At 43.9% G+C, this 20,000-nt stretch overlaps 1 protein-coding gene across 3 annotated transcripts in view; it reads right to left on the reverse strand.

Annotated features, from left to right (window-relative positions):
• pde4bb (phosphodiesterase 4B, cAMP-specific b) overlaps positions 1-20,000 on the reverse strand; it is a 58,157-nt gene that overhangs the window by 21,121 nt on the left and 17,036 nt on the right. For 2 of the 3 annotated variants that reach the window (XM_058394664.1, XM_058394665.1), the window contains 4 exons: positions 18,453-18,623; positions 17,997-18,033; positions 17,831-17,901; positions 17,049-17,098 (listed from right to left, as the gene is read on the reverse strand). In XM_058394664.1, coding sequence (XP_058250647.1) covers positions 17,049-17,098; positions 17,831-17,901; positions 17,997-18,033; positions 18,453-18,623 — 329 coding nt within the window. The remainder of the gene's footprint in view (positions 1-17,048; positions 17,099-17,830; positions 17,902-17,996; positions 18,034-18,452; positions 18,624-20,000) is intronic. The other variant, XM_058394666.1, reaches the window with a different exon arrangement.

Here is a 20,000-nt window from a genome sequence, read left to right on the forward strand (position 1 = left end):
GTGTTGTGTAATGTGTGTTGTGTATTGTGTGTTGTGTAATGTGTGTTGTGTATTGTGTGTTGTGTTGTGTAATGTGTGTTGTGTTATGTGTTGTGTATTGTGTGTTGTGTTATGTGTTGTGTAATGTGTGTTGTGTTATGTGTTGTGTAATGTGTGTTGTGTTATGTGTTGTGTAATGTGTGTTGTGTTATGTGTTGTGTATTGTGTGTTGTGTTATGTGTTGTGTATTGTGTGTTGTGTTATGTGTTGTGTATTGTGTGTTGTGTTATGTGTTGTGTAATGTGTGTTGTGTTATGTGTTGTGTAATGTGTGTTGTGTATTGTGTTGTGTATTGTGTGTTGTGTAATGTGTGTTGTGTATTGTGTGTTGTGTTGTGTAATGTGTGTTGTGTTATGTGTTGTGTATTGTGTGTTGTGTTATGTGTTGTGTAATGTGTGTTGTGTTATGTGTTGTGTAATGTGTGTTGTGTATTGTGTTGTGTATTGTGTGTTGTGTAATGTGTGTTGTGTATTGTGTGTTGTGTTGTGTAATGTGTGTTGTGTTATGTGTTGTGTATTGTGTGTTGTGTTATGTGTTGTGTAATGTGTGTTGTGTTATGTGTTGTGTAATGTGTGTTGTGTATTGTGTTGTGTATTGTGTGTTGTGTATTGTGTGTTGTGTTGTGTAATGTGTGTTGTGTTATGTGTTGTGTATTGTGTGTTGTGTTATGTGTTGTGTAATGTGTGTTGTGTTATGTTGTGTGTTGTGTTGTGTTATGTGTTGTGTAATGTGTGTTGTGTATTGTGTTGTGTATTGTGTGTTGTGTAATGTGTGTTGTGTATTGTGTGTTGTGTAATGTGTGTTGTGTTATGTTGTGTGTTGTGTTGTGTTATGTGTTGTGTAATGTGTGTTGTGTATTGTGTTGTGTATTGTGTGTTGTGTAATGTGTGTTGTGTATTGTGTGTTGTGTTGTGTATTGTGTGTTGTGTTATGTGTTGTGTGTTGTGTATTGTGTGTTGTGTTATGTGTTGTGTAATGTGTGTTGTGTTATGTTGTGTGTTGTGTATCTGGTGGAAGTTCCTGATTTGCAGTTCTAGATTTTTTCTCTTTTGCATGGTTCTAGTTTTCCTGTGCGTCAGAAGGGACTTCTGCCTGTCTCCAGTCACCCATACCGCGGGGCTAGCAGGCCTCACGCTCCTAATGAAACTTGTGTTTCTTTCATTTGAACAATAGTTACAAAACTCCTCCCTGCTTACACCCTGAAAGCTCTGTGTGTGTGTGTGTGTGAATGAGTGAGTGTGTGTGTGTGTGTGTGAATGAGTGAGTGTGTGTGTGTGTGTGAATGAGTGAGTGTGTGTGTGTGTGTGTGGGTGAATGAGTGAGTGTGTGTGTGTGTGTGTGAATGAGTGAGTGTGTGTGTGTGTGTGAATGAGTGAGTGTGTGTGTGTGTGTGTGTGTGTGTGAATGAGTGTGTGTGTGTGTGTGTGTGTGTGAATGAGTGAGTGTGTGTGTGTGGGTGAATGAGTGAGTGTGTGTGTGTGTGTGTGAATGAGTGAGTGTGTGTGTGTGTGTGTGAATGAGTGAGTGTGTGTGTGTGTGTGTGAATGAGTGAGTGTGTGTGTGTGTGTGAATGAGTGAGTGTGTGTGTGTGTGTGTGGGTGAATGAGTGAGTGTGTGTGTGTGTGTGTGAATGAGTGAGTGTGTGTGTGTGTGTGTGTGTGAATGAGTGTGTGTGTGTGTGTGTGTGTGTGAATGAGTGAGTGTGTGTGTGTGGGTGAATGAGTGAGTGTGTGTGTGTGTGAATGAGTGAGTGTGTGTGTGTGTGTGTGTGTGTGTGTGTGAATGAGTGAGTGTGTGTGTGTGTGTGTGAATGAGTGAGTGTGTGTGTGTGTGTGAATGAGTGAGTGTGTGTGTGTGTGTGTGTGTGTGTGTGAATGAGTGTGTGTGTGTGTGTGAATGAGTGAGTGTGTGTGTGTGTGTGTGAATGAGTGAGTGTGTGTGTGTGTGTGTGTGTGTGTGTGTGAATGAGTGAGTGTGTGTGTGTGTGTGAATGAGTGAGTGTGTGTGTGTGTGGGTGAATGAGTGAGTGTGTGTGTGTGTGTGTGTGAATGAGTGTGTGTGTGTGTGTGTGTGAATGAGTGAGTGTGTGTGTGTGTGTGTGTGTGTGTGTGTGAATGAGTGAGTGTGTGTGTGTGTGTGTGTGTGTGTGTGTGAATGAGTGTGTGTGTGTGTGTGAATGAGTGAGTGTGTGTGTGTGTGGGTGAATGAGTGAGTGTGTGTGTGTGTGTGTGTGTGTGAATGAGTGTGTGTGTGTGTGTGAATGAGTGAGTGTGTGTGTGTGTGGGTGAATGAGTGAGTGTGTGTGTGTGTGTGTGTGTGTGTGAATGAGTGTGTGTGTGTGTGTGAATGAGTGAGTGTGTGTGTGTGTGGGTGAATGAGTGAGTGTGTGTGTGTGTGTGTGTGAATGAGTGAGTGTGTGTGTGTGTGTGAATGAGTGAGTGTGTGTGTGTGTGGGTGAATGAGTGAGTGTGTGTGTGTGTGTGTGAATGAGTGTGTGTGTGTGTGTGTGTGAATGAGTGAGTGTGTGTGTGTGTGTGTGTGTGTGTGTGTGAATGAGTGAGTGTGTGTGTGTGTGTGAATGAGTGAGTGTGTGTGTGTGTGGGTGAATGAGTGAGTGTGTGTGTGTGAGGAAGAATACAGCTCAGATACACTTTCCTGTAGCGTATAAATCAGATTTTCTCGGAATGTAAACGAGTCTCTCTCTCTCTCTCTCTCTCTCTCTCTCTGGTTTTTGTTCTTTTGTTTCCTTATTGTTTTTTTGGTAAATAATCTCAGCCCACATCTACTCTGACAGATCTGGTGTAAAGAGCAGTGTGACCACGCCCTCTGCTCTGTTTTTCTTCTCTTTCTCTCTCTCATTCCTGCGCTCTGTCTCACTGCATCACACAGAGCTGCTGGCCTCCGGTAACTGGAGAGAAAGTCGGCTTTTACGGCTCTGCTGACGTCAAAGGCATAACTCGCATACTGAGCAGTGTGCCACGCCTTCAGCCTCGCTCTCCAGCTCTCCAGCTCCACGAGGCCTGGACCTGCTGAGAAGCTTTAAAGGAGCCAGAACTTCTTCTTCTTCTTTAACTAAATGATCTAACTTCACTGTCCCACAACATCCATCACCAGCCCCTCTGCAACTCCTCTGCAGGACGTTATTCACTGTTATGAAGCTCTGACACTGGAGACTCCTTCCATAAACGCCACAGCAAACGTCAACCAAAAACCTCACTCACACACACCAGATAGCTAGTTACTGGCTTTTCTTTCTTTAGCTCAAAATTCATAACTGACGGTTCCGGAACATTCCAGCATTTAGCTACAGAGATTTGTTCACGTCCAGCGATTGGTGTCCTGAAGAATTTCGTCTCCAGAATTCTCGATCAGATCCTGCGATTTGAACTCAACCTTCCGTGGCACGACCTCGAGCTCCGATCCATAAAAGGCTGCAGCATTCCTGCGAGGTGAATTACCGCTTTAATTAATCGGATCGTCTGGAAGCAACAAAGCGTTCCCGGCGACTGTCGTACCCGAGGCCGTGCGAAACACCAAGCTCATGCCATCCTTGGAAGGAAAAGCGCAGCGTGCCATGGCCTTGTTAGCAAGAGCGTATTTAATTCACTTCATTTAATTCAGAGAATCTGAGCGCGCGGCTAGCCCGAGTCCGAGTCGGTGCCAGAGCGACGCTCCGCTGTCTGAGAGCCAGGGCAGATGGAAATTCTGAGAAATACAAAAACGGACCTTCATCTCGTTTACTAGAAAATGCCTCCAGATTTTTTTTGGGGTTGCATGCTGCAAGATAATGAGGCAAAATCAACGACGCAGTCAGAAGACGGAGATCAGAGGAGGGACGGGGTTCCACGCCAAATCTTTGAACCGATATTCGTTCCAGCGTCAGAGAGAACCTTTCAACACAACACAAACTGAAAACAGCTCAAGAAATGCCTGAGCAAAAAAAATTAAAACAATCAAAAAAAATCCAGCAGAGTCCAGACCTCAGTCATTTGGGCTGATGAGAACACCTTAAGAACACCATGAGAACACTATAAGAATGAGAACACTATGAGAACACCATGAGAACACTATAAGAATGAGAACACCATGAGAACACCATGAGAACACTATGAGAACACCATGAGAACACTATAAGAATGAGAACACCATGAGAACACTATAAGAATGAGAACACCATGAGAACACTATAAGAATGAGAACACCATGAGAACACCATGAGAACACCATGAGAACACTATAAGAATGAGAACACCATGAGAACACTATGAGAACACCATGAGAACACCATGAGAACACTATAAGAATGAGAACACCATGAGAACACCATGAGAACACCATGAGAACACTATGAGAACACCATGAGAACACTATAAGAATGAGAACACCATGAGAACACTATAAGAATGAGAACACCATGAGAACACTATAAGAATGAGAACACCATGAGAACACCATGAGAACACTATGAGAACACCATGAGAACACTATAAGAATGAGAACACCATGAGAACACTATGAGAATGAGAATACCATGAAAACACTATGAGAACACTATAAGAATGAGAACACCATGAGAACACCATGAGAACACTATGAGAACACTATAAGAATGAGAATACCATGAAAACACTATGAGAACACTATAAGAATGAGAACACCATGAGAACACCATGAGAACACTATGAGAATGAGAACACCATGAGAACACTATAAGAATGAGAACACCATGAGAACACTATGAGAACACCATGAGAACACTATGAGAACACTATGAGAACACTATGAGAACACTATGAGAACACTAAGAATGAGAACACCATGAGAACACTATGAGAACACTATGAGAACACTATGAGAACACTATAAGAATGAGAACACCATGAGAACACTATAAGAATGAGAACACCATGAGAACACTATAAGAATGAGAACACCATGAGAACACTATAAGAATGAGAACACCATGAGAACACTATGAGAACACCATGAGAACACTATAAGAATGAGAATACCATGAAAACACTATGAGAACACTATAAGAATGAGAACACCATGAGAACACCATGAGAACACTATGAGAATGAGAACACCATGAGAACACTATAAGAATGAGAACACCATGAGAACACTATGAGAACACCATGAGAACACTATAAGAATGAGAATACAATGAGAACACTATGAGAACACTATAAGAATGAGAACACCATGAGAACACCATGAGAACACTATGAGAATGAGAACACCATGAGAACACTATGAGAACACCATGAGAACACTATAAGAATGAGAACACCATAAGAACACTATGAGAACACTATAAGAATGAGAACACCATGAGAACACTATGAGAACACAATAAGAATGAGAACACCATGAGAACACTATGAGAACACTATAAGAATGAGAACACCATGAGAACACTATGAGAACACCATGAGAACACTATAAGAATGAGAACACCATAAGAACACTATGAGAACACTATGAGAATGAGAACACCATGAGAACACCATGAGAACAGCATGAGAACACAATGAGAATGAGAACACCATGAGAACAATATGAGAATGAGAACACCATGAGAACAGCATGAGAACACTATGAGAATGAGAACACCATGAGAACACTATAAGAATGAGAACACCATGAGAACACTATGAGAACACCATGAGAACACTATAAGAATGAGAATACAATGAGAACACTATGAGAACACTATAAGAATGAGAACACCATGAGAACACTATGAGAACAGCATGAGAACACTATGAGAATGAGAACACCATGAGAACACTATAAGAATGAGAACACCATGAGAACACTATGAGAACACCATGAGAACACTATAAGAATGAGAATACAATGAGAACACCATGAGAACACTATAAGAATGAGAACACCATGAGAACACTATGAGAACACCATGAGAACACTATAAGAATGAGAATACAATGAGAACACTATGAGAACACTATAAGAATGAGAACACCATGAGAACACCATGAGAACACTATGAGAATGAGAACACCATGAGAACACTATGAGAACACCATGAGAACACTATAAGAATGAGAACACCATAAGAACACTATGAGAACACTATAAGAATGAGAACACCATGAGAACACTATGAGAACACTATAAGAATGAGAACACCATGAGAACACTATGAGAACACAATAAGAATGAGAACACCATGAGAACACTATGAGAACACTATAAGAATGAGAACACCATGAGAACACCATGAGAACACCATGAGAACACTATAAGAATGAGAACACCATAAGAACACTATGAGAACACTATGAGAATGAGAACACCATGAGAACACCATGAGAACAGCATGAGAACACAATGAGAATGAGAACACCATGAGAACAATATGAGAATGAGAACACCATGAGAACAGCATGAGAACACTATAAGAATGAGAACACTATAAGAATGAGAATACAATGAGAACACTATAAGAATGAGAACACCATGAGAACACCAATAGAACACTATGAGAATGAGAACACCATGAGAACACCATGAGAACACTATGAGAATGAGAACACCATGAGAACACCATGAGAACACTATAAGAATGAGAACACCGTGAGAACACTATGAGAACACTATAAGAATGAGAACACCATAAGAACACTATGAGAACACTATGAGAATGAGAACACCATGAGAACACCATGAGAAGACTATAAGAATGAGAACACCATAAGAACACTATGAGAACACTATGAGAATGAGAACACCATGAGAACACCATGAGAAGACTATAAGAATGAGAACACCATAAGAACACTATGAGAACACTATGAGAATGAGAACACCATGAGAACACCATGAGAAGACTATAAGAATGAGAACACCATAAGAACACTATGAGAACACCATGAGAACACTATAAGAATGAGAACACCGTGAGAACACTATGAGAACACTATAAGAATGAGAACACCATAAGAACACTATGAGAACACTATGAGAATGAGAACACCATGAGAACACCATGAGAAGACTATAAGAATGAGAACACCATAAGAACACTATGAGAACACTATAAGAATGAGAATACCATGAAAACACTATGAGAACACTATAAGAATGAGAATACAATGAGAACACTATGAGAATGAGAACGAGAACACCATGAGAACACTATAAGAATGAGAATACCATGAAAACACTATGAGAGTGGTGGCTCAAGTGGTTAAGGCTCTGGGTCGTTGACCGGAAGATCAGGGGTTCAAGCCCCAGCACCGCCAAGTTGCCACTGTTGGGCCCTTGAGCAAGGCCCTTAACCCTCTCTGCTCCAGGGGTGCCGTATCATGGCTGACCCTGTGCTCTGACCCCAACCTCCAAGGATGGGATATGCGAAGAAAGAATTTCACTGTGCTGTAATGTATATGTGACAAATAAAGGATGTTTCATTTGTTTCATTTCATTTCAACAGCATGAGAACACAATGAGAATGAGAACAGCATGAGAACACTATGAGAATGAGAACACAATGAGAACAGCATGAGAACACTATGAGAATGAGAACACTGAGAATGAGAACACTATGCGAATGAGAACACTATGCGAATGAGAACACTATGCGAATGAGAACACAATGAGAACAGCATGAGAACACTATGAGAATGAGAACACTGAGAATGAGAACACTATGCGAATGAGAACACTATGCGAATGAGAACACAATGAGAACAGCATGAGAACACTATGAGAATGAGAACACAATGAGAACAGCATGAGAACACTATGAGAATGAGAACACTGAGAATGAGAACACTATGCGAATGAGAACACTATGCGAATGAGAACACCATGAGAGTGAGAACACTGAGAATGAGAACACGATGCAAATGAGAACACCATGCGAATGAGAACACTATGAGAATGAGAACACCATGCGAATGAGAACACTATGAGAATGAGAACACCATGCGAATGAGAACACGATGCAAATGAGAACACTATGCGAATGAGAACACCATGCGAATGAGAACACCATGAGAGTGAGAACACTGAGAATGAGAACACCATACGAATGAGAACACTATGAGAATGAGAACACGATGCAAATGAGAACACCATGCGAATGAGAACACTATGAGAATGAGAACACCATGCGAATGAGAACACCATGCGAATGAGAACACTATGAGAGTGAGAACACCATGAGAGTGAGAACACTATGAGAGTGAGAACACCATGAGAGTGAGAACACATCACTGTCTCACTCAGGCCAAAGTGACCAGGCTGAGAACATCAGATCAAGAGTTTGGTAAATTGATTCAATCCAAACATACTAAACCTTCCAAACGTCCCAAAGTGAAAGATTCTGATCTAGTGTACGGAATACGGGCCTCTCACCATAAACTCATGGAGCTTCAGCGTGTTAATGCTAAACTCACGTTTCTGTCATGTCCACGCTAATGTGTGCTGTGAAAAAGACATAGACTCATATCTCTTATCAGGAATATAATACGCTATGAATAATCACGTCCTTTTTATCTGATCATGCTGAGAATATTAGAGCTTACTCTCTCTCCTGCTAATGCTAGCAGCATATGCTATTCAACATGAGAACATTGCTCATCACACACACACACACACACACACCTGAGTGTTCCATTAAAGCCAGTAAATAAGCTCTAATGAATGACGCAAAAAAACAAAAAAACCGGTCCAACATCTCCAACAGAGAGAATCTTTCTGTCCATATATGGAAGTGAGTCAGGCAGAAATGTGGGTGTGGCCTCGCGGACTACACAGGAAAGTCCAATCAGTGGGAGTTTATCAGAGTTCACACGTACGCCTTTACTTTCACGTTATTAGCGTTATTTCATTAGTGAATCTCCCAGTAAAAACCCTTCTCACTGCTAATCTGACTGGACAAGCTAACCTGACAGGATCGCTACACTGATAATGCTAGCCAGACTACTGAAATGAGCTAATCTGACAGGATTTCTCACAGAAATGTATTTGCACTGCTAACATTAACCAGCTAGCATCGGCTAACCAAAATATCAGCTAGATGGCTCATTTCTATATATCGTATATACAGTATGATTAGATTCTTATCTACTAATGCCAGCTAGCTAGCCAGATGCCAGAAATCTAGCAGGATTTTATTACATAATAAACGTTTATAATGTTCTCTGCTACCAAACATGAGCTAATATCACCACCCAAGGTGTTTGTTAAGCTGGAATCGTAAATGTAACATGCTAACATGAGCTAACCGGACAGGATTTTATTTACAGTGTGCGCTTTATTTGCTTAACTTGAGATAATGTTAGCTAGAAGGCTAATCTTTCCTGATAAATCCTGAGATTTGTAAATATTTACAGTCTGCTAGCTAATGCGCTAATCCAACAGGATCTTTCGTCACTGAGGCTGATACAGTCATCTGATGCCATTTCTGAGGTGATTATTTTTCCTGAAATAAGCTGATAGGGTTTGGATATGTCCTGGGCCCTTGTGTGTGTGTGTGTGTGTGTGTGTGTGAACCTGTCAGACTGCTAACCTACCTTTGTATTATTCCACCAGATTCCTGTGCTGTGTAATCACAGCTCTCTTACAGGCAGTGATGTCAGTGTATTAATGAAACATTCAGGAACAAACACATTAATTATCTCACACCTGTCTGTCTCACCTGTGTGTCTCACCTGTGTGTCTCACCTGTCTGTCTCACACCTGACTGCTCGAAAACACATCAATTAGCATGCGGAAAAATTCTTCCAGTCAGGTTTCCTGTGTGTCACTCAGGATTATACAATAGGCCAGCTTTATGTAACCGTGTGTGTGTGTGTGTGTGTGTGTGTAAGCACTAATTGGGTCAGTCAAAGAAATATTTAGGAGTCAGTGACGTGAGAGAAAAGATGTATCCTCATATTTCTGTGATACACACACACTTCCAAGTAACTTTTATGTGTGTGTGTGTGTGTGTGTTAAAATGAAACTTGTTAAAGAAACAGTCTAAGGTAATTCATGATAAGTGAAGTAAGAAGTGTGTTAGCGTCGAGTTACACTCGAGTTGTGTAGCTTCTGTAAAAAAAGAAGTGTGTGTGTGTGGGGGGGGTCTCTGTGGACGCTGTGGAAGCTAAATAAGCTTTGTTCGGGACGTAGGCCAAATCAAACATCAGCCAAAACACACACATTGACACACACACATTGACACACACACACACATTTATACCCCCCTTTCTCTCTCTCTCTCTCTTTCACACACACACACACACATATATACCCCCCTTTCTCTCTCTCTCTCTTTCACACACACACATATATACCCCCCTTTCTCTCTCTCTCTCTTTCACACACACACACACACACTTGAGCAGTGCACCTGAGGTGGGCTTACACACTCCTCCAGAGTTTTTGACGCACAATTGTGTGTGTGTGTGTGTTTTCCTTTATGAGGAATGGCCATTCACGTTACACAGGAAGTGAGTCGGCTGAGGGGCGGCGGCTGACGTCAATGACCCACAAAACAGGAAGCAAAACATCCCACAATCCTTCACTCCCCTCCATTCAACTCTCAGCTCACTGACTCTACAGTCACCAGCTCCACCTGGGCTAATACACACATTATACACAACCACACACACACACACACTATACACACACACTATACACCTCCACCTGGGCTAATACACACATTATACACAACCACACACACACACACACACACTATACACACACACTATACACCTCCACCTGGGCTAATACACACATTATACACAAACACACACACACACACACACACACAAACACTATACACACACACTATACACCTCCACCTGGGCTAATACACACATTATACACAACCACACACACACACACAAACACTATACACACACACTATACACCTCCACCTGGGCAAATACACACATTATACACAACCACACACACACACACAAACACTATACACACACACTATACACCTCCACCTGGGCTAATACACACATTATACACAACCACACACACACACACACAAACATTATACACACACACTATACACCTCCACCTGGGCTAATACACACATTATACACAACCACACACACACACACAAACACTATACACACACACTATACACCTCCACCTGGGCAAATACACACATTATACACAACCACACACACACACACACACACACAAACACTATACACACACACTATACACCTCCACTTCAGCTAATACACACATTATACACAACCACACACACACACAAACATTATACACACACACACACTATACACCTCCACCTGGGCTAATACACACATTATACACAACCACACACACACACACAAACATTATACACACACACTATACACCTCCACCTGGGCTAATACACACATTATACACAAACACACACGCAGACACACACACTATACACACACATTATACACACACACTATACACATCCACCTGGGCTAATACACACATTATACACAAACACACACACAGACACACACACACAAACATTATACACACACACTATACACGTCCACCTGGGCTAATACACACATTATACACGACCACACACACACACACACAGACACACACACTATACACACACACTATACACCTCCACCTGGGCTAATACACACATTATACACAAACACACACACACACTATACACACACATTATACACACACACTATACACCTCCACCTGGGCTAATACACACATTATACACAACCACACACACACACACACTATACACACACACTATACACCTCCACCTGGGCCAATACACACATTATACACAAACACACACACACACACACACAAACACTATACACACACACTATACACCTCCACCTGGGCTAATATACACAGTATACACAACCACACACATTATACACAACCACACACACACACACACATTATACACACACACACATTATACACAAACTATACACCTCCACCTGGGCTAATACACACTTTATACACAAACACACACACACACACATTATACACACACTATACATCTCCACCTGGGCTAATACACACTTTATACACAACCACACACACACACATTATACACACACACACACACATTATACACAAACTATACACCTCCACCTGGGCTTATAAACACATTATACACACACAGACACACACATTAAACACACAGACACACACTATACACACACTATATACACACATTATACACACTACATTATGTTGTGGTCTGCTGTGTGACACTACCCACACACACACACACACACACACAGGGGGTGTATGTGAAACACTAAGGTATGAGAAGTGTTTAAAGCTCAGTGAGAGACTGTCGCCTCCCTCATTATTACGCAGTATGCAAATGCTCACCCCGACGGACTGTTTATCATCGCCGGAGATTTCAATCATGCAAATCTCAGAACAGTGCTCCCTAAATTCCATCAGTATGTGGACTTTGCTACGAGAGGGACGAACACGCTGGATGTTGTTTATTCAAACATTCCCGGCGCGTATCGTGCGGAGCCCCGCCCCCACCTCGGCTACTCAGACCACATCTCTGTTATGTTGATTCCAGCATACAGACCACTCGTAAGACCACTCTAAACCGGTTCTGAAACAGGTTAAAACCTGGCCAGCAGGAGCCATCTCTGCTCTTCAGGACTGTTTTGAGTGCACTGACTGGGACATGTTTAGGGAGGCTGCAACCAACGGCGACTCTATTGACTTGGAGGAGTACACGGCATCAGTGACCGGCTACATCGGGAAGTGCATCGATGACGTGACTGTCTCCAAGACCATCACAACACGCTCCAACCAGAAGCCATGGATGACTGCGAAAGTGCGTGCTCTCCTGAAATCGAGAGACTCTGCCTTCAGATCGGGGGACAGGGTGGCCTTAAAAACAGCAAGGGCCAAACTGTCCCGAGCCATCAGAGAGGCGAAGCGTTCACACTCCCAGAGAATCCACGGCCACTTCCAGAACAGCAGAGACTCCCGGCGCATGTGGCAGGGCATTCAGGCGATCACCAACTACAGGACAACTTCACCTGCCTGTGACAGTGACGCCTCCCTTCCAGATGCGCTGAACGACTTCTACGCTCGGTTTGAGGCACAGAACAACACAACAGCGAGGAAGACCATCCCTCCTCCTAATGACCCAGTGCTTTGTCTCACCACGGCTGACGTGAAGAGAACTCTATACAGAGTTAACCCACGGAAGTCCGCTGGACCAGACAACATTCCTGGCAGAGTTCTCAGGGAGTGTGCAGAGCAGCTAGCAGATGTCTTCACTGACATCTTCAACATCTTGCTGAGCAGCTCCATCATCCCTACGTGCCTCAAGACAACGACCATCGTCCCTGTGCCAAAAAAGTCCACGGTTTCCTGCCTCAATGACTACCGTCCCGTTGCACTCACACCAATCGTGATGAAATGCTTCGAGAGGCTCGTCATGAGGCACATCAAGTCACAGCTACCACCCTTGCTGGACCCCTTGCAGTTTGTGTATCGTCCTAACCGTTCCACGGGAGACGCCATCACCACAACCCTGCATCTGGCCCTCACACACCTGGACTGCAAAGACTCCTACGTTCGAATGCTGTTCATAGATTTCAGTTCAGCATTCAACACAATCATCCCTCAGCAGCTGATTAAGAAGCTGAGTCTCCTGGGCCTGAACACCTCTCTCTGCAACTGGATCCTGGATTTCCTGACTGGGAGACCTCAGTCAGTCCGGATCGGGAGCAGTATCTCCAGCACCACCACACTGAGCACTGGAGCACCTCAGGGCTGTGTGCTCAGTCCACTGCTGTTCACTCTGCTGACTCACGACTGTGCAGCAATGCACAGCTCCAACCACATCGTCAAGTTTGCTGATGACACGACCGTGGTGGGTCTCATCAGCAAGAATGACGAGTCAGCATACAGAGAGGAGGTGCAACAACTAACAGCCTGGTGCAGAGCCAACAACCTCTCCCTGAACGTCGACAAGACCAAAGAGATGGTTGTTGACTTCAGGAGAGCACAGTGTGACCATTCTCCGCTGTCCATCGATGGCTCCTCTGTGGAGATTGTCAAGAGCATCAAATTCCTTGGTGTCCATCTGGCGGAGAACTTCACCTGGTCACTCAACACCAGCTCCATCACCAAGAAAGCCCAGCAGCGCCTCTACTTCCTGAGGAGGCTGAGTAAAGCCCATCTCCCTCCCCCCATCCTGTCTGTGTTCTACAGAGGGACCATCGAGAGCGTCCTGAGCAGCTGCATCACTGCCTGGTTTGGGAACTGCACCGTCTCAGATCGCAAGACCCTTCAGCGGATAGTGAGGACAGCTGAGAAGCTCATTGGAGTCTCTCTCCCCTCTATCACAGACATTTACACCGCACGCTGCATCCGCAAAGCCAACAGCATTGTGGATGACCCCACACACCCCTCACACACACTCTTACACACCCCACACACACCCCTCACACACACTCTTACACACCACACACACCCCTCACACACACTCTTACACACCACACACACCCCTCACACACACTCTTACACACCCCACACACCCCTCACACACACTCTTCACCCTCCTGCCATCTGGAAAGAGGTACCGGAGCATTCGGGCCCTCACAACCAGACTGTGTAACAGTTTCTTTCCTCAAGCCATTAGGCTCCTCAACACCCGGGACTGAACTGTTCTACACTCTCACACACACTCTCACTCAGGACTGAAGTGTTCTACACTCTCTCACACACACACACACTCTCACTCAGGACTGAACTGTTCTACACTCTCTCACACACACACACACACACACTCAGGACTGAACTGTTCTACACTCTCTCACACACACACACACACACACACTCTCACTCAGGACTGAACTGTTCTACACTCTCTCACACACACACACACTCTCACTCAGGACTGAACTGTTCTACACTCTCTCACACACACACACACACTCTCACTCAGGACTGAACTGTTCTACACTCTCTCACACACACACACACACACACACTCTCACTCAGGACTGAACTGTTCTACACTCTCTCACACACACACACACACACACTCTCACTCAGGACTGAACTGTTCTACACTCTCTCACACACACACACACTCTCACTCAGGACTGAACTGTTCTACACTCTCTCTCACACACACACACACACACTCTCACTCAGGACTGAACTGTTCTACACTCTCTCTCACACACACACACATACTCTCACTCAGGACTGAACTGTTCTACACTCTCTCACACACACACACACTCTCACTCAGGACTGAACTGCTCTACACTCTCTCACACACACACACACACACACACACACACTCTCACTCAGGACTGAACTGTTCTACACTCTCTCTCACACACACACACACACACACACACACACTCTCACTCAGGACTGAACTGTTCTACACTCTCTCACACACACACACACACACTCTCACTCAGGACTGAACTGTTCTACACTCTCTCACACACACACACACACACACTCTCACTCAGGACTGAACTGTTCTACACTCTCTCACACACACACACACACACTCTCACTCAGGACTGAACTGTTCTACACTCTCTCACACACACACACACACACTCTCACTCAGGACTGAACTGTTCTACACTCTCTCACACACACACACACACACTCTCTCACTCAGGACTGAACTGTTCTACACTCTCTCACACACACACACACTCTCACTCAGGACTGAACTGTTCTACACTCTCACACACACACACACACACACACACACTCTCACTCAGGACTGAACTGTTCTACACTCTCACACACACACACACACACTCTCACTCAGGACTGAACTGTTCTACACTCTCACACACACACACACACACTCTCACTCAGGACTGAACTGTTCTACACTCTCACACACACACACACACCCACACTCAGGACTGAACTGTTCTACACTCTCTCTCACACACACACACACACACACACTCTCACTCAGGACTGAACTGTTCTACACTCTCTCACACACACACACACTCTCACTCAGGACTGAACTGTTCTACACTCTCTCACACACACACACACTCTCACTCAGGACTGAACTGTATATTAACTCTCTGTCTCTCTCAGACACAGATACACACACTCTCTCTTGACTGTGTGGACACACACACACACACATAATTTATACTGTTCATTACTTACTGCACTACCTCTACCTGTCATCCGCTGCTATAGTTATATTTATGTTTATTCTATTTGCACTACCTCAACCGCTGCTGTGTATTTTTGCACAATATTTTTGCACAATACTTTTTTTAACATCATTTCACTTTATCTTATTTTATTTCACTTACATTCCAGTACACGTTCTTTTATTTCTTTTCTGCACTAAGTGTCCTGTGTTCTTGTGTGTTGTCTTTATTGTATTTATTGTCTTTTTTGCACTGTCTTGTCTATGCTCTGTTTGCACCTAGCTGCACACTGTGCACTTTACGTGGCTAAGACAAACTTCTGTCCTAGCTCTGTGGTGTTGTTTGTTGTTTTGTATTGAACTTGTTGTTGTATGTTTATGTAGCACCAGGTCCTGGAGAAACGTTGTTTCATTTCACTATGTACTGCGCCAGCTGTATGTGGTTGAAATGACAATAAAAGCTTCTTGAATCTTGAATCTTGATATGCAAATATAAACATTTATCCTAAAGCTAGCTAACTGCTAGCAAACCAGCCCACATTTCTCACAGGGGGGCTTGAGGGGATTTCAGTACCGCGCTCCAGACTCTCACACCTTTACCACGTCGCTGCTAGGTTAACTAGCTGGTTAACTGGTTAACTGTTGAAACAGGGTCTGTTATTATGGTTTTATCTTCTATTAATTTGCTTATCAGACACGATAGGTGCAAATCACATGTAGTGACTGAGCTCATATGTAGCTCCGCCCCCAAATCAGTTTTATAGTGAGGATCTGCTCATGCTAGCGGATGGCACGCGTTTAGGAAGTTTAGTGGAACAGCAGGAGTTTCATGAATTCCACAGCAGTGTTTTACCTGATAGCGCGGCTCTGTTTATCGGAGGCTGCATGCTAACTGGAGATCTCCTGTAAAAATAAAAAATAAAAAAAAGAAGAAAACGTAGCAAATATGAACTGCAAACATAAAAAACCCACATAATGTCCAAATCTAACGCTCTCTGTCAGCTGGCTAATGCAGTACTAATCTCCACATCTGTGACTAGCATCATTAACTTGATCAAAGGTTCACGATCATTACCTTTTGTGTGCTAGTGCTACATTTACTTCAAAATCAGATCTAACTTTAGGTTCCAAACAGAAGCGTCTTCAGGGGTTGGCCCCGCCTACTGAGTTTGATTGACAGTTATCTGATCATGCAGTAAAAGCCAGCATGCAAAGGCTTAATTAATTTAAATTAATTCATAAACATGTACGAGTTAGCGTTAAAGCATGTGAGTGTATGTAACTATAATTAATATATCACATAATGACCGCTGACTGACCAATGCGGGATCAGCTTCAGGCGTCTGCTTTCAGAGTATGTGATTAATAGTTAATGTCAGTCTAACACTGAGCTCCGCACTCCCTCTAGTGGTCACTTCTAACACTGAGCTCCGCGCTCCCTCTAGTGGTCACTTCTAACACTGAGCTCCGCGCTCCCTCTAGTGGTCACTTCTAACACTGAGCTCCGCGCTCCCTCTAGTGGTCACTTCTAACACTGAGCTCCGCGCTCCCTCTAGTGGTCACTTCTAACACTGAGCTCTGCGCTCCCTCTAGTGGTCACTTCTAACACTGCAGTGTTTCAGAGCCAGGGCCTACTTGCTGGATGGTCCAGGCACATTGGTCAACACGCTGAAGTTACTCCTGACAGTACGCAGACTGGCGAGGACCTGCAGTTCAAATAACATGATTAAGAGCTGCTACACGCACACATACGCACACACACACACACACACAAACACACACTGAATGTGAGCCAGTTTACCTGAGCGAATGGTGTGACGATGAGATCTTCACCGTGTCTGATGAAGAAAAAGACTGATATAAATTTTCTGCAATAATGACAACACACAGCAACAGACAGACAGGTAAACAGATAGACAGGCAGACAGTAGGCAGAGAGACAGACAGCAGACAGACAGGCAGACAGACAGACAGTAGGCAGACAGATAGACAGACAGTAGGCAGACAGACAGACAGACAGTAGGCAGACCGACAGGCAGCAGACAGACAGGCAGACAGACAAGCAGATAGACAGACAGACAGATAGGCAGGCTGACAGACTGATAAACAAACAGACAGATAGGCAGACAGAAGACAGAGAGGCAGACAGACAAACAGACAGACAAACAGACAGACAGCAGGCAGATAGGCAGACAGACAGACAGACAGCAGGCAGACAGATAGACAGGTGTCTCACAGTGCAGTGTGTGTTACTCACAGTTCTCCAACGATGGAGGAGTTGCGTGAGGTGGATTTAGGTGAGAGTTCATAGTCGCTGTCAGAGCGATACAGGAACGACTCTCTGCGCTGACCGTGAGGGAGAACCAGTGCAGAACCAGGAGAAACCTGAAGCTCCGCAGGACTGCATGGACCGTTCTCCCCCTCTAAACTACACACACACACACACACACACACACTATTAACCCTTATGTTCTGTTCTAAAATGAAGATCCAGGGCATGACTGTAGACTTCACACTGTACACTCTGCCCTCTTCCACATACACCAGCTCACAGACTCACACGATTGGCTAGTGAGAGAGACAGAAAGAGAGAGAGAGCGAGAGAGAGGGAGAGAGAGTGAGAGGGAGAGGGAGAGAGAAAAAGAGAGAGACAGAAAGAGAGACAAACAGACAGACACAGAAAGAGAGACAGAAAGAAACAGAGAGAGAGAGAGAGAGAGAGAGAAAGACAAAAAGAGAGCGAGAGACAGAGGGAGAGAGAAAAAGAGAGAGACAGAAGGAGAGAGACAGAGAGATAGACAAAGAGAGAGAGACAGAGAGACATACAGACAGACAGAATGAATGGCCATCCCAAAAGCCACAGAATATTAAATTCACTTCTTGCAGGTGAGTCGACTCAGAGTCAATTCAGAGTCGATTCAGAATCGAATCACTTGTTAAATATGACTCTGCAGAGAGGAACCAACATATTGTGTTTAAGAATGTGGGTTAAAGGGAGACTAGTCACACACACACACACACACACGCACACACACACACACACACACACACACACACACACACACACACACACACACACACCATAATATAAGGCACAGTTCAACTGTTGAGCAACAAACACTTCAACTTAGAAAGATGTGTGTGTGTGTGTGTGTGTGTATGGCATCACCAGGCTGTAGTTACTCCAGAAACTGCACGGTCATTGTAACTGGCAGAAACTCTGCCTCCAGAGACGGAGTGACCGGAGGACAGGACACGCCCCACGTCACCCTGATCAACACACTGCTTCATGTTTCACAACCTGAGTTCACACACTGTGTGATGATCTCCAGCTGCTGCGTGATAAAGATCTCCTTAACCTCAGCAAGAATCTCCTCCAACACTCTCACACTTTCACCAAGTCCAGCAGCGTCCTCTAAAACTCCAGGAACATTAAAGTATTGGCACCCCTGGTCATGTCGTGGTCACACACACCTACCAGGTAAACATAAACTCCTCCCATTTTCACACACCAGAGGGTGCCAATACTTTTGATCTTTATACATGGTACAGGACTCCATGTTCCCACCAGCCTCCGTTTCTCCTCCTCACTCAGTGTGGATTTCATAACAATTAACCAACACTTAACCAGATAGTTTAGCTAAAGTTACTCTGGCTAACGTTAACTAATAGCTGTGACAATATTTTAAGGCAGAAGGAGTGGCTAGTGGTGATGTCACATGATCATCTCAAGCCCCGCCCCTATTTGTGACTCACTCAGGAATGTCTTTCGCTCTAAGTAAATAAATAAATAAGTAAATAAAAA

Source organism: Hemibagrus wyckioides, linkage group LG07, assembly GCF_019097595.1.
Source record: "Hemibagrus wyckioides isolate EC202008001 linkage group LG07, SWU_Hwy_1.0, whole genome shotgun sequence".
Taxonomy (NCBI): Eukaryota; Metazoa; Chordata; class Actinopteri; order Siluriformes; family Bagridae; genus Hemibagrus; species Hemibagrus wyckioides.